Below are 12,164 nucleotides of genomic sequence, written 5' to 3'. Positions count from 1 at the left end.
AAGTACTACCTAAACCCTAAGAGAGAGAGAGAGAGAGGAGAGCCTCTCCTCTCCAAAACTACATTTAAAACATGAGAAGTGAATTATGAGTGAATAATTATGAATGCATGCATTCCCCCACTTTATAGCCTCTAATCTGTGTGTTCTGGGCTGAAAACTGGGTCAAAAGCAGCCCAGAAGTCACTCCCAGTGCTTTCTGGTCCGTACAGGTCGCAGAAGAGTGACGCGACCGCGTCGTCCACGCGGCCGCGCGGATTGCGTTCCTGCCAGGTCACGCGTCCGTGTGACCCACGCGTTCGCGTCGCTTGGCGTCGGGGCAGCTATGGTAAATTATATATCAAATCGAAGCCCCAGACGTTAGCTTTCCAACGCAACTAGAACCGCGTCGTTTGGACTTCTGTAGCTAAAGTTATAGCCGTTTGAGTGCGAAGAGGTCAGGCTGGACAGCTTAGCAATTTCTCCAACTTCTTGTATTCCTTCCACTTTTGCATGCTTCCTTTCCATCCTCCAAGCCATTCCTGCCCTGTAATCTCTAAAATCACTTAACACACATATCAAGGCATCTAATGGTGATAAGAGAGGATTAATATTAGAAATTATAAGTCCAAAGAAGCATGTTTTCAATCAAAGCACATAATTAGGAAGGCAAATGTAAAACCATGCAAATAGTATGAATAAGTGGGTAAAGAGTTGATAAAAACCACTCAATTGAGTACAAGATAAACCATAAAATAGTGGTTTATCAACCTCCCCACACTTAAACAATAGCATGTCCTCATGCTAAGCTCAAGAGAAGCTATAAAGATGAAGAGGAATGGTAGAATGTATGAAATGCAACCTATCTATATAAATGCAACTACATGCAAAATGTTTCTACCTACTTGATTAAAAATAAACAAATCTTTCAAGAACAAATATGAACTGGATTTCACTAATTCAAATCATAAAAATGAAGCACAAATAGACTTGTAAGAAGAAAATAGCTTATGAAAGCAGGGAACAAGGAATTGAGCATCGAACCCTTACTGGTAGTGTATACACTCTAATCACTCAGGTGTTTAAGGTTCGATCTCTCAATTCTCTACTAACCTTGCTTTCTAAGGCTTGCTCTTCATCTAACAATCAACGTAAATTTAATGCACAAATACACAAATCAAGAGGTCTTTTAAGGGTTGTAATGGGGTTAGGGTCAAGGTAGGATTGTATTTGGTCAAGTGGACTAAAATCTGAATCCTTAATTAACTTAAACTTTCCACCTAACTTTAGACAATCCATGTAATCACAATATAAACCTAACTGTCCATTAACTATGTTTTCCACATATTCATACATTCTAATTTCAAGTACAACTCATATGCATTGCTTTCACCACTTACTTTGGGGCATTTTGTCCCCTTTTATTATTTGCTCTTTTTCTTTTCTTTTTCTCCTTTATTTTTCTTTTTTTTTCTTTTTTTTTTCTCAATGCATATGATTAAAGTATTGAATGCATGAACATATTCTCAACATTCTTTCACATTTTCAGAAAATTCTAACATACTCAATTCTCAAACCAATTGTTTCCAAACCCACTTTTCCCACACTTAATTTATGAGCACTCTCACTAGTCTAAGCTAACTGAGGATTCAAATTAAAGACATTATTGTTTTTTGCTTAGAGTTAATGATGTGCTAAAGTAAAGAACAAAGGGGTAAAATAGGCTCAAATTGGTTTGCAAAGGATAATGAAAGGTAAGGCCATGTGGGTATGTAAGCTAAGTGAAACAAAGGCCTCAATCATATAAGTGCATGCATACATCAAATTATGAAAATATAGAATTAAGCAAGACAAAGATCACAATTTTAGAGAGAAAAATACACACTAAAACAAAATTTTTGGTTGATAAAATGCAACCAATTCAAATAGGCTAAAAAATCTCACAGGTTTTGTGTGTTCGAGTTCTAAACCATGTTCCAGTATAATATCTCTTCAAACAAGTGTAACATTAAATTTTATTCAAATTAGTGAAATTTTCTAAAAGGTTTCTTGAAAAAGAAAATATTACTTTAACCAAGTGGTAAAATATGCACAAAAATCAAACAAACATGCAAATGCAACAATGAACAAACAAATAAAATAAAATATTGGTGTTGAGTCAAGAAGTAACTAACCCATGGAGATCGGTATCGACCGACCTCCCCACACTTAAAGATTGCACCGTCCTCGGTGCATGCTGAGATGTGCAGGTGGACGGGTTGCTCCAACTGACGCTTGTAGATGGAGGCGCCTTAGTTGGAGATCTCTTGGTTCCTTTCCTTGCTGGTGTCTTGTCAGTGGCCTTCTCTTTTCCTTTCTTGGTACCCATGCCTAAGGAAGAAGAAAAAGGAAGAGTGTGAAATATAGAAAACTAAGACCAGAAGGGAGGAAATTCCAAGTGATAAAGAATGCCAAAGGAAAGATGATAGTCCATCTACATGGTAGCTACAACATGTAGGGAAGACAACAATAAAGAGCAATTCAAAATAATTAGATGCAAGAGGGTAAAAACATGCAAATAATAGGCATGAGAGGCATAGCTCAAGCATCAAGTAATAAATGTGCCAAATTAAAGAGCATGTGTAATGATGACAATTGTGAATGATAATCCCAAATACATTGGGTGTGCAAGTTAAAATAGGGATGAAAATAATGTAATCCAAATGTATATGAGAGCCATAAGTAAATGTCAATTGTCAAATCTCTTCTCCGAGTAGCCACGTGCTCAAATAAAATAAGGCACTTATCCAAATAAAACTCCAACACCAATGAGAATAATGCAATGAATGAAATATGCAAATAAATGAAGTAAAATAAAATGAGAGGGAAAAAGGATGAGAAGAAAAAAGAAAGTGAGAAAGGAGAGAGAAGGAAGAAATTAGGATTAGAAAAGAGAAGATAAGAAAATTGGCACTAATCTGGATAGGTTGTGCGACGCTGGCGACGCGGTCGCGTGGTGCGTGATAAGGTGGGTGACGCGGACGCGTGGGGCACGCGATCGCGTGACTCGATTTGTGCTAGTGGCGCGAGTGCAGCCTCACGGCCACACAACTCTCTGTTCAAAACGTCAGTATTGCCAAAATCCAGGGTGACGCGGTCGCGTGGTCGACGCGATCGCGCGGGTGGCCTTATTTCCAATATGACGCGGACGTGTGGGTGACGCGTTCGCGTGGCAGGGCTTGTGCTACTAGCACGGGTCCAGCCCAATTCCAGCATAACTCTCTGCCATACACCTTTTTTATGCCGATTTCAGGTCACGCGGCCGCGTGGGTGACGCGGTCGCGTGGGAGGCCATTATTCCCATGTGACGCGGTCGCGTCAGCGACGCGGTCGCGTGGGTCGATTTGTGCCATTGGCACGCCTCCAGCGCTGCTCCTGCGAAACTCTCTGTTCATATTAATATTGTCTCCCATCTCCTTGCGACGCAGACGCGTCGCTGATGCGGTCGCGTCGCGTGCTCGCTTTTATTTTTTTTTACAATCTGAAAAATGCAGAATGTAGTGTTAATATGAATGTGATGCAAAACTCCAGGTTCAATATAACAAAATAAAATAAAATTCAAAAACAAATAAAACTAAATAAAAATGAAAAAGGACGATCATACCATGGTGGGTTGTCTCCCACCTAGCACTTTTAGTTAAAGTCCTTAAGTTGGACATTTGATGAGCTTCCTGTTATGGTGGCTTATGCTTGAACTCATCCAGGAATCTCCAACAGTGTTTGTGATTCCAGCAACCTCCGGGGTCCCAAACTAGGCATGTAAAACCCTTGAGCAGCTTCAAAAAGATTCTTAGGCTCCCGGGGTGTTGGATGTCAGAACAGATTCCAGGATCCCAAATCTTGCTTTTACACCCGTCTTCGTGTTGATTATCATGATTCCATCCGGGTAGCAAGCAATCTGAATTCTCACTAAAGCGGCCAAACAACTTCCTAGACCCATTCAGTTGAGCTCTATACCAACCTTTACGTTTAAGCTTAAAGCTTCCAACCATGATGAACCTTGCAGGACAATTCTTACCACTGACCATCTTCCTTTTACTCTTAATGCCACAAAGAGCTCTAAGTTGACCATCCGTCTCCAGTAGCCCATATTCAAGTGGGATTAGAAAGCTATGGGATATGAATTTTACCCACTTGAATGTTGTGAAGGATGATGGCGACTTAGGGGGAGGTATCTTTAATGAAATTGCAAGCTCCACTCCCTTGTGCTCTTCTCTGATAATTACCATCTCTTTGCAAACTTCTTCAATTTCAACCTCTTCCTCTTGGTAGCTCTCTTTCAATTCAATCTCCTTTTCATTGCTTTCCAAGGGCATGGGAGGTTGTGCTTCTTCTTCTTGAATCTCCATCTCTTGATCAACCTCTTCCGAGCCTTCAACTATGATATGCTTTGGAGGTTGTACACCCTCTTCAGCATCAATTTCAACCGTCTTGGAAGGAGGCTCTATGTCTTGTCTTTCCCATGGAGGTTCTGCGTCTCCTAAGTCTTCAACCAACTCTTCTTCTTGAACAATGATAGCTTCTTCTACTTGTTCTAGTATGAATTCATGCTTTATCTTGTCCACTGGAGTTTCTGGTATCTCCTTTATGCTATGCTCTTCACTAGACTGTCCACATGGGGTTGTGGCTGATCCTTGTGTATTTAAGCGTCTAGAAGCCCATTGAATTAATACTTGCCCCAGTTGTTGAGTGGTTGCCTGAAATCGATCCATTGTTTCCTTGAGACGATCCTTTGCCTCTTGATGCACTCGATTTTCATAAGTAGGATCATAATGCTCTTGGATTGATGGATATGGAGATGGTGAATATTGAAGTGGTGGTTCTTGTGAGTAATTGGGTTGGAATTGGGGTGGTTCTATATATGGTTCATATGGCTCATAAGGTGGTTGGTATGGTGGTTGAGGGTTAGGGTCATATGGAGGTGAATGGCGGAAAGGGGCTTGTGAGTGTGGTGGTCCAAAGTTATGTTGAGGAAAGGGTTCATAGGCATATGGTGGTGGTTGTTGATAGTCCATTAGAGGTGGTTGTTGCCATGAGGGTTGATCAAATCCTTGTGGCTCCTCCCATCTTTGATTGTTCCAACCTTGATGCCTGTTCTCATTGTAATTTCTTCTTCCTGCAACATTATTGTAACCAGACTCATAGCCAAAGGGGTGAGAGTTCATAATAGTAAATAGAAATAAAAAATAAAAAATAAAAAAATAAATTTAAATTAAAAGGTTATTTAAATTTTGAATTTGAAAATTAAATTTTTAAAATTTGAATTTTTAAATTTTTGAAATTTGAAATTTTTGAAATTTGAATTTTTGAAATTTGAAATTTGAATTTGGAAAATTTTTAAATTTAAATTTGAAAAATTTTAAATTTGATTTTTGAAATTTGATTTTTGAAATAAGATAAGATAAGATAAGATAAAAAATTTTAAAATAAAAACCAATAACCTCTTAACTTAAGAAAAAGCAAAATAAAAATAAAAACAAATAAACAAGCAAAAATAAAATATTTACAATAACCAATAATAAGGCACACGTTTGCAATTCCCCGACAACGGCGCCATTTTGACGTTGGGATTTTTGCTAGTAAAGAATGTCATAAAAACAGTCGCGTTGTAGATATAGTCTCTAAACCGACAAAAATCCCTTCGTGCAAACGTTTTGGGTGTCACAAGTAACAAACCCCTTTAAAATTGATAACCGAGTATTTAAACCTCGGGTCGTCTTCTCAAGGAATTGCAGGGAGGTATGTTCTTATTATTGGCTATGAAAAAGGTAAAATTGGGGTTTTTGGAAGTAAGGTGCGAATATATTATATGACAAGTAAAATAAAATAATAATAGCTGTAAAATAAACCTTTGGCAAGGTATAAGAACTGGAGGTCCTTTTCTAGTTATCCTTATCAATTGTGATGAGAATTGGATTTTTCTCCTACTTTGTTAACCTCTAACTATGAAGGTAAGTTTAGTGGATGAATTCCAATTTTCAATCAACAATGAGTTTAATAACTCTAGAGTTACCAATTATTTAACCAAAGCCAAAAGGGGAAAAACTAAATCTACTAGAATAACAATATCCTCAGATTGGGAATAATAAAAAGGGACAATCATAAACTAAAATTCCTCAAATATCATTAAATAAAAATGTCATCAACAGCCAATTGGGCAACATCAATCAAATATAATAAAAGCTTCAGAGTAATCAAAAATACAAAAGAGAAATTTAAATAGTAAAAAGGAATATTAAACCTGGGATCGAGAGTCACTCTAGAAATCTAAGAGAAGTCCTAAATCCTAATTTCTAAAAACACTACCTAAATCCTAAGAGAGAGAGAGAGAGAGGAGAGAACCTTTCTCTCCAAAACTACATTTAAAACATGAGAAGTGAATTATGAGTGAATAATTATGAATGCATGCATTCTCCCATTTTATAGCCTCTAATCTGTGTGTTCTGGGATGAAAACTGGGTCAAAAGCAGCCCAGAAGTCACTCCCAGCGCTTTCTGGTCCGTACAGGTCGCAGAAGAGTGACGCGGCCGCGTCGTCCACGCGGCCGCGCGGGTTGCGTTCCTGCCAGGTCACGCGTCCGTGTGACCCACGCGTTCGCGTCGTCTGGCGTTAGGGCAGCTATGGTAAATTATATATCAAATCGAAGCCCCGGACGTTAGCTTTCCAACGCAACTGGAACCGCGTCGTTTGGACCTCTGTAGCTAAAGTTATAGCCGTTTAAGTGCGAAGAGGTCAGGCTGGACAGCTTAGCAATTTCTCCAACTTCTTGTATTCCTTCCACTTTTGCATGCTTTCTTTCCATCCTCCAAGCCATTCCTGCCCTGTAATCTCTAAAATCACTTAACACACATATCAAGGCATCTAATGGTGATAAGAGAGGATTAATATTAGAAATTATAAGTCCAAAGAAGCATGTTTTCAATCAAAGCACATAATTAGGAAGGCAAATGTAAAACCATGCAAATAGTATGAATAAGTGGGTAAAGAGTTGATAAAAACCACTCAATTGAGTACAAGATAAACCATAAAATAGTGGTTTATCAGATGCCAATCATTCTGAACTTCAAAGGATAAAGTGAGATGCCAAAACTGTTCAGAAGCAAAAAGGTACTAAGCCCCGCTCATCTAATTAGAATCTGAGCTTCACTTGAATCTCGGAGATATTATTGTTTCTTAATTTCTTTTTATCCTATTTTATTTATCTAGTTGCTTGAGGACAAGCAACAGTTTAAGTTTGGTGTTGTGATGAGCGGATATTTTATACACTTTTTGGGGGTAATTTCATGTAGATTTTAGTGTGTTTTAGTTAGTTTTTAATATATTTTTATTAGTTTTTGAGAAAAATTCATATTTCTGGAGTTTACTATGAGTTTGTGTATTTTTCTGTAATTTCAGGTATTTTCTGGCTGAAATTGAAGGAGCTGAGTTAAAATCTGATTCAGGCTGAAAAAGGACTGCTGATGCTGTTGGATTCTGACCTCCCTGCACTCGGAATAGATTTTTTGGAGCTACAAAAGTTTAATTGACGCGCTCTCAAATGGGTTGGAAAGTAGACATCCAGGGCTTTCCAGCAATATATAATAGTCAATATTTTGCGCAAAGATAGATGATGTAAACTGGCGTTAAACGCCAGTTCCATGTTACAGTCTGGCGTTCAGCGCCAGAAACAGGTTGCAAGTGGGAGTTCAACGCCAGAAACAGGTTACAACCTGGCGTTCAACTCCAGAAACAGCCCAGGCACGTGAGAAGCTTAAGTCTCAGCCCCAGCACACACCAAGTGGGCCCCAGAAGTGGATTTTTGCACTATCCATCTTAGTTTACTCATTTTCTGTAAACCTAGATTACTAGTTTAATATTTAAATAACTTTTAGAGACTTATTTTGTATCTCATGACATTTTAGCTCTGAACTTTATACTCTTTGATGGCATGAGTCTCTAAACTCCATTGTTGGGGGTGAGGAGCTCTGCAGCGTCTCGATGAATTAATGCAATTATCTCTGTTTTCCATTCAAACACGCTTGTTCCTATCTAAGATGTTCATTCGCGCTTCACCATGAAGAAAGTGATGATCCGTGACATTCATCACCTTCCTCAATCCATGAACGTGTGCCTGACAACCACCTCCATTCTACATTAGATTGAATGAGTATCTCTTAGATTCCTTAATCAGAATCTTCGTGGTATAAGCTAGAATTGATGGCGGCATTTATGAGAGTCCGGAAAGTCTAAACCTTGTATGTGGTATTCCGAGTAGGATTCAAAGATTGAATGGCTGTGACAAGTTTCAAACTCGCGATTGTTGGGCGTAGTGACAGACGCAAAAGAATCAATGGATTCTATTCCGACATGATCGAGAACCAACAGATGATTAGTCGTGCTGTAACAGAGCATTTGGACCATTTTCACTGAGAGGATGGGAAGTAGCCATTGACAACAGTGACACCCTACATACAACTTGCCATGGAAGGAGCCTTGCGTGTGTGAAGAGGAGTACAAGAGAAAAGCTGAAATAAAGAGGACAAAGCATCTCCAAAACTCCAACATATTCTCTATTATTAAGTAACAATTAATTATTTTATGCTCTTTCACTTTATTTTACAATTGAGACTAAAGAACCCTATTGGTATCCTGACTAAGAATAATAAGATAACCATAGCTTGCTTCAAGCCAACAATCTCCGTGCGATTCGACCCTTACTCACGTAAGGTATTACTTGGACGACCCAATGCACTTGCTGGTTAGTGGTACGAATTGTGAAAAGTGTGATTTACAATTTCGTGCACCAAGGCTCATCTTGGCTACTCTTGATGTGTGTATGCCTCCTCTTTATGTTCTTGCTCCAGCGTTCCAATATGTATTTCGATGCCACATTATCCAGTCACTCGAAGCTTAGGATGCTCAGGAAATGGCGGCACAATATGCCCCTTGACTCAAACAGCAAGAACTGGCACTTTATCACTCGTGATACTGCGTCGTAGGTGACCAAAAACTTGTTGAATGTTGAGTTGGAAACCTGCTCTACAACTTTGTATGTTGTGAAACCTAGGGTGGAATGCATTGATCTTGTGATGCAGTTCACTTTTCCTCTGAATTGTGCTTGAACTTCCCTAAACTTCTCGTGGGTATACACGTGTATAAACTTGGCCTCTATTGCTAATTTTGTTGCACACAGTATGTGGTGTGAAAATCTGCAGCGTTGAATTCTCTCTCTTTCTTTGTTCTCTGCTTGCTAGGAAATTGTCGTATTGCTTCACGAATTGTCTGAGGGAGCTATTGCGTGTGATGAACTTGTTGAAAATGCGTGGATGCTCTCGCTAGTCCTTTGTGTGCTTCTCATCCCGGCCCAGAAGTGGTGATCCAGGTAAACTAGAATCCATATATGCCGATCCTCGTAAAGCTCTGCAAAATAAACCGAACCAATAAGGTGTGGTGAACCAAAATCAGTGCATGTTTTGAAAAAAAAAAGGTATTGGCATGAAAATAATTCGAATTGAAACCTCGGTTACCTGAGAGCACTTGTTGCCTCCAAGGCCGTATTTTATGAGCAAATCGTTCCAGTTTCTGTCAAATGCATCTTTCCTGTACGAGTTCAAAATAACATGGCTCATCTCTTATTTAATTCCTTTGTGTCTTTTGTAGCCGTTTAATTTGTGTGGAATCTTCTTCATGATGTGCCAGATGCACCACCGGTGAATTGTTGTTAGCATGCACAGCTCAATTGCCCTTTGAATCGATGCACATTGGTCGGTAAGAATGCCTTTTGGTGCCTTCCCTCCCATGCAACGGAGCCAACACTCAAATAGCCATTTGAATGATTGGATTCGTCATTTTTTATTAGCTCATATCCGAGAAGTGTCAACTGACCGTGGTGATTCACGCCCACAAAAGAACCTAAAACCAAATTGTACCTGCATAAATAGAAACACCCAGACAGCGGTGAACCGAAATTTGAACATTCACTGAACAAAAAACTATATGTGACTGAACGAAATACTTGTTTGTGTTTTAGGAAGTGTCGAATGAAACCACGCCTCCGAAATACTCACATGCGGCCTTGCTTCTTGCGTCAACCCAGAATGCATGTTTGATGCAATGATCACCTTCGAGGTTGAGCTCAAAGAAAAAATTTTGGTTCTTCTCTTTCATTCTTAGTAGGTACTTTCCAAATTCTTTGGCATCGTCTTGTTCGGAAATATTCCATACTTCCCTTGTGATGTAATTTCTCACGTCTTTTTCTATAAAACTTAGTTCACGGTGGCTGCCGGCTGCTGCCACAAATGATTGGTAAGTTTTACTCGGTCTGATTCTAGCTTCCTCGTTGGTTTCAATGGTGCGACACACGAACATGCTAAGCTCCTTGTGTTGTTTGAGTATCTCTGCCTGGTCTGGACAGCAAGGATGTGAGTGATTCATAACAACTTTGGAAATTGTCCAGAGACCAACATCCTTCATTATATGTACGTAAATCATAGCTGGACAGTTTAACCCAGCTGAGGGGTTTGTCTTTAAAGTTGGAGATATCTTGGATTTTCACCTCCCCTCTCTGCTGCATACAATTAGTTGATTCTTAACCCCGTCTCCCTTTCGAGTCGTGTTCCTTATTTTGGTAGAAAAACCAGCAAGTTTGGAATAATATTTGTAGAACTTTCCAGCTTCTTCTAATGTCGTGAAAATCATCTCCACCTTTGGGACAAATTTTTCATCCACAACACAGCTAGTCTGCATAGTGAACCGAAAACGTCATTACGGTAAAATAATTATATACTACTCAGTGAATGAAACATAATCCATTATATATATTCAAATTCAAACTCCTTTCTGCATATCGAACCGAACACATACTTATGGTGAAAAGAACTCTATAGTACTGAGTGAATGAAACATAATCCAATATAAAAAATTAAATTCAATCTCCTTTCTGCATATCGAACCGAACAGGTACTCACGGTGAAACAATTGTATAGTACTTAGTGAACGAAACATAATCTATTATACAAAATCGAATTTGAAACACCTCTGTCTACAATTTAGATATTATCAATTCAATTCAATTCAGATTCAAAAATACCTACGTCCATTGAATTCAATTTAAATAAAATTAACAATTGCATTCCATTCAATTCAATTCAAAATTGAATAATCCAAACCTTATCAGCATGATTCGTTTCAGAGGAATAAACCAAATTGTTCTCATTCAACTGATTTGAAGTTGAATCATTCATTGTTTCGATTCAGAAGTGAAGATCGAAGAAGAAAACAAAGAAAAAGAAGAACAACGGAGCTTATTACGTTGAATTCAATGCATATCAATAATGAAGAACGCGAGCAGAGAAGAAAAAGAACAATAAAGAAAACATGAACAGAGGAGAACGACGAAGCTTATTACATTGAAGAAGAAGAAGAAGAAGAAGAAGAAGAGAAAGCAAGAAGAGAACAAGGTTTAGGTTGCAGCAGAAGATTTATGTTGAGAAAAGATTTATCACGCAGTAAAAGATTTACGTTATATGAGGTACGTGTATGACAAACAAGTGAAAGAGTGGGGAAGGCGTGTCTAAAAAAATGTACTTAAATAACTTGAATGAAGAAATTATATAGATGTAGAGCTTTTCTGTAAAATAAATATGGATTTGCAAGTTTATTCCTAAAACTATATTCCAAACGATTGAAAGAGTCAACCATAAGATGTAATTGTCATGGTAACTCCAAGCTAAGGTAACCTTTGCACGTTTAAAACTAAGATTTACTAAAATCGTGGTTTAAAACCAAGATTTATATTCTCCTAAAATCGTGGAACAGAATCACAATTTACTCTTTGGTCGTTTTACTTATAAGTTGTTGTTCATAGCCACAATTTATGTTCAGTCATTTTCGTAGTTTAAACCACGATTTATATATAGTAAACAAAGACACGGATTAACAAAAAAAAAGGATAATTATGCGAACTGTTTTCTTTTTAATTTATTCGCGTAAAATAACCGGGAAGGATCCATTCTAACTCTTAACAACATTCAAAACTCATGTAACACATGATATTTTTAAAATTATAATAAAGATAGTGTATTTTTTGTTACAAATTATTTATTTATTTATTTATTTATTCGCACGCGTAGAATTCACAAGAGAGACACTGGTTAGATAGGGAGGATGAA

The 12,164-nt window shown here is 38.2% G+C and overlaps 1 protein-coding gene across 1 annotated transcript; it reads right to left on the bottom strand.

The window, feature by feature from the left end:
* Positions 1 to 10,020: 10,020 nt before the first annotated feature.
* Positions 10,021 to 11,237, bottom strand: LOC130975355 (protein FAR1-RELATED SEQUENCE 4-like). Its single transcript, XM_057900163.1, has 3 exons — positions 11,163 to 11,237; positions 10,570 to 10,734; positions 10,021 to 10,461 (listed from the first exon to the last, which is right to left on the bottom strand). Exons 1-3 carry the CDS (start codon positions 11,235 to 11,237, stop codon positions 10,021 to 10,023), a joined length of 681 nt encoding a protein of 226 aa, XP_057756146.1.
* Between the last annotated feature and the right edge of the window lie 927 nt (positions 11,238 to 12,164).

This window comes from Arachis stenosperma, chromosome 4 (genome assembly GCF_014773155.1).
Source record: "Arachis stenosperma cultivar V10309 chromosome 4, arast.V10309.gnm1.PFL2, whole genome shotgun sequence".
In the NCBI taxonomy this organism is placed as follows: Eukaryota; Viridiplantae; Streptophyta; class Magnoliopsida; order Fabales; family Fabaceae; genus Arachis; species Arachis stenosperma.
This window is presented reverse-complemented; position numbering and strand designations above follow the sequence as displayed.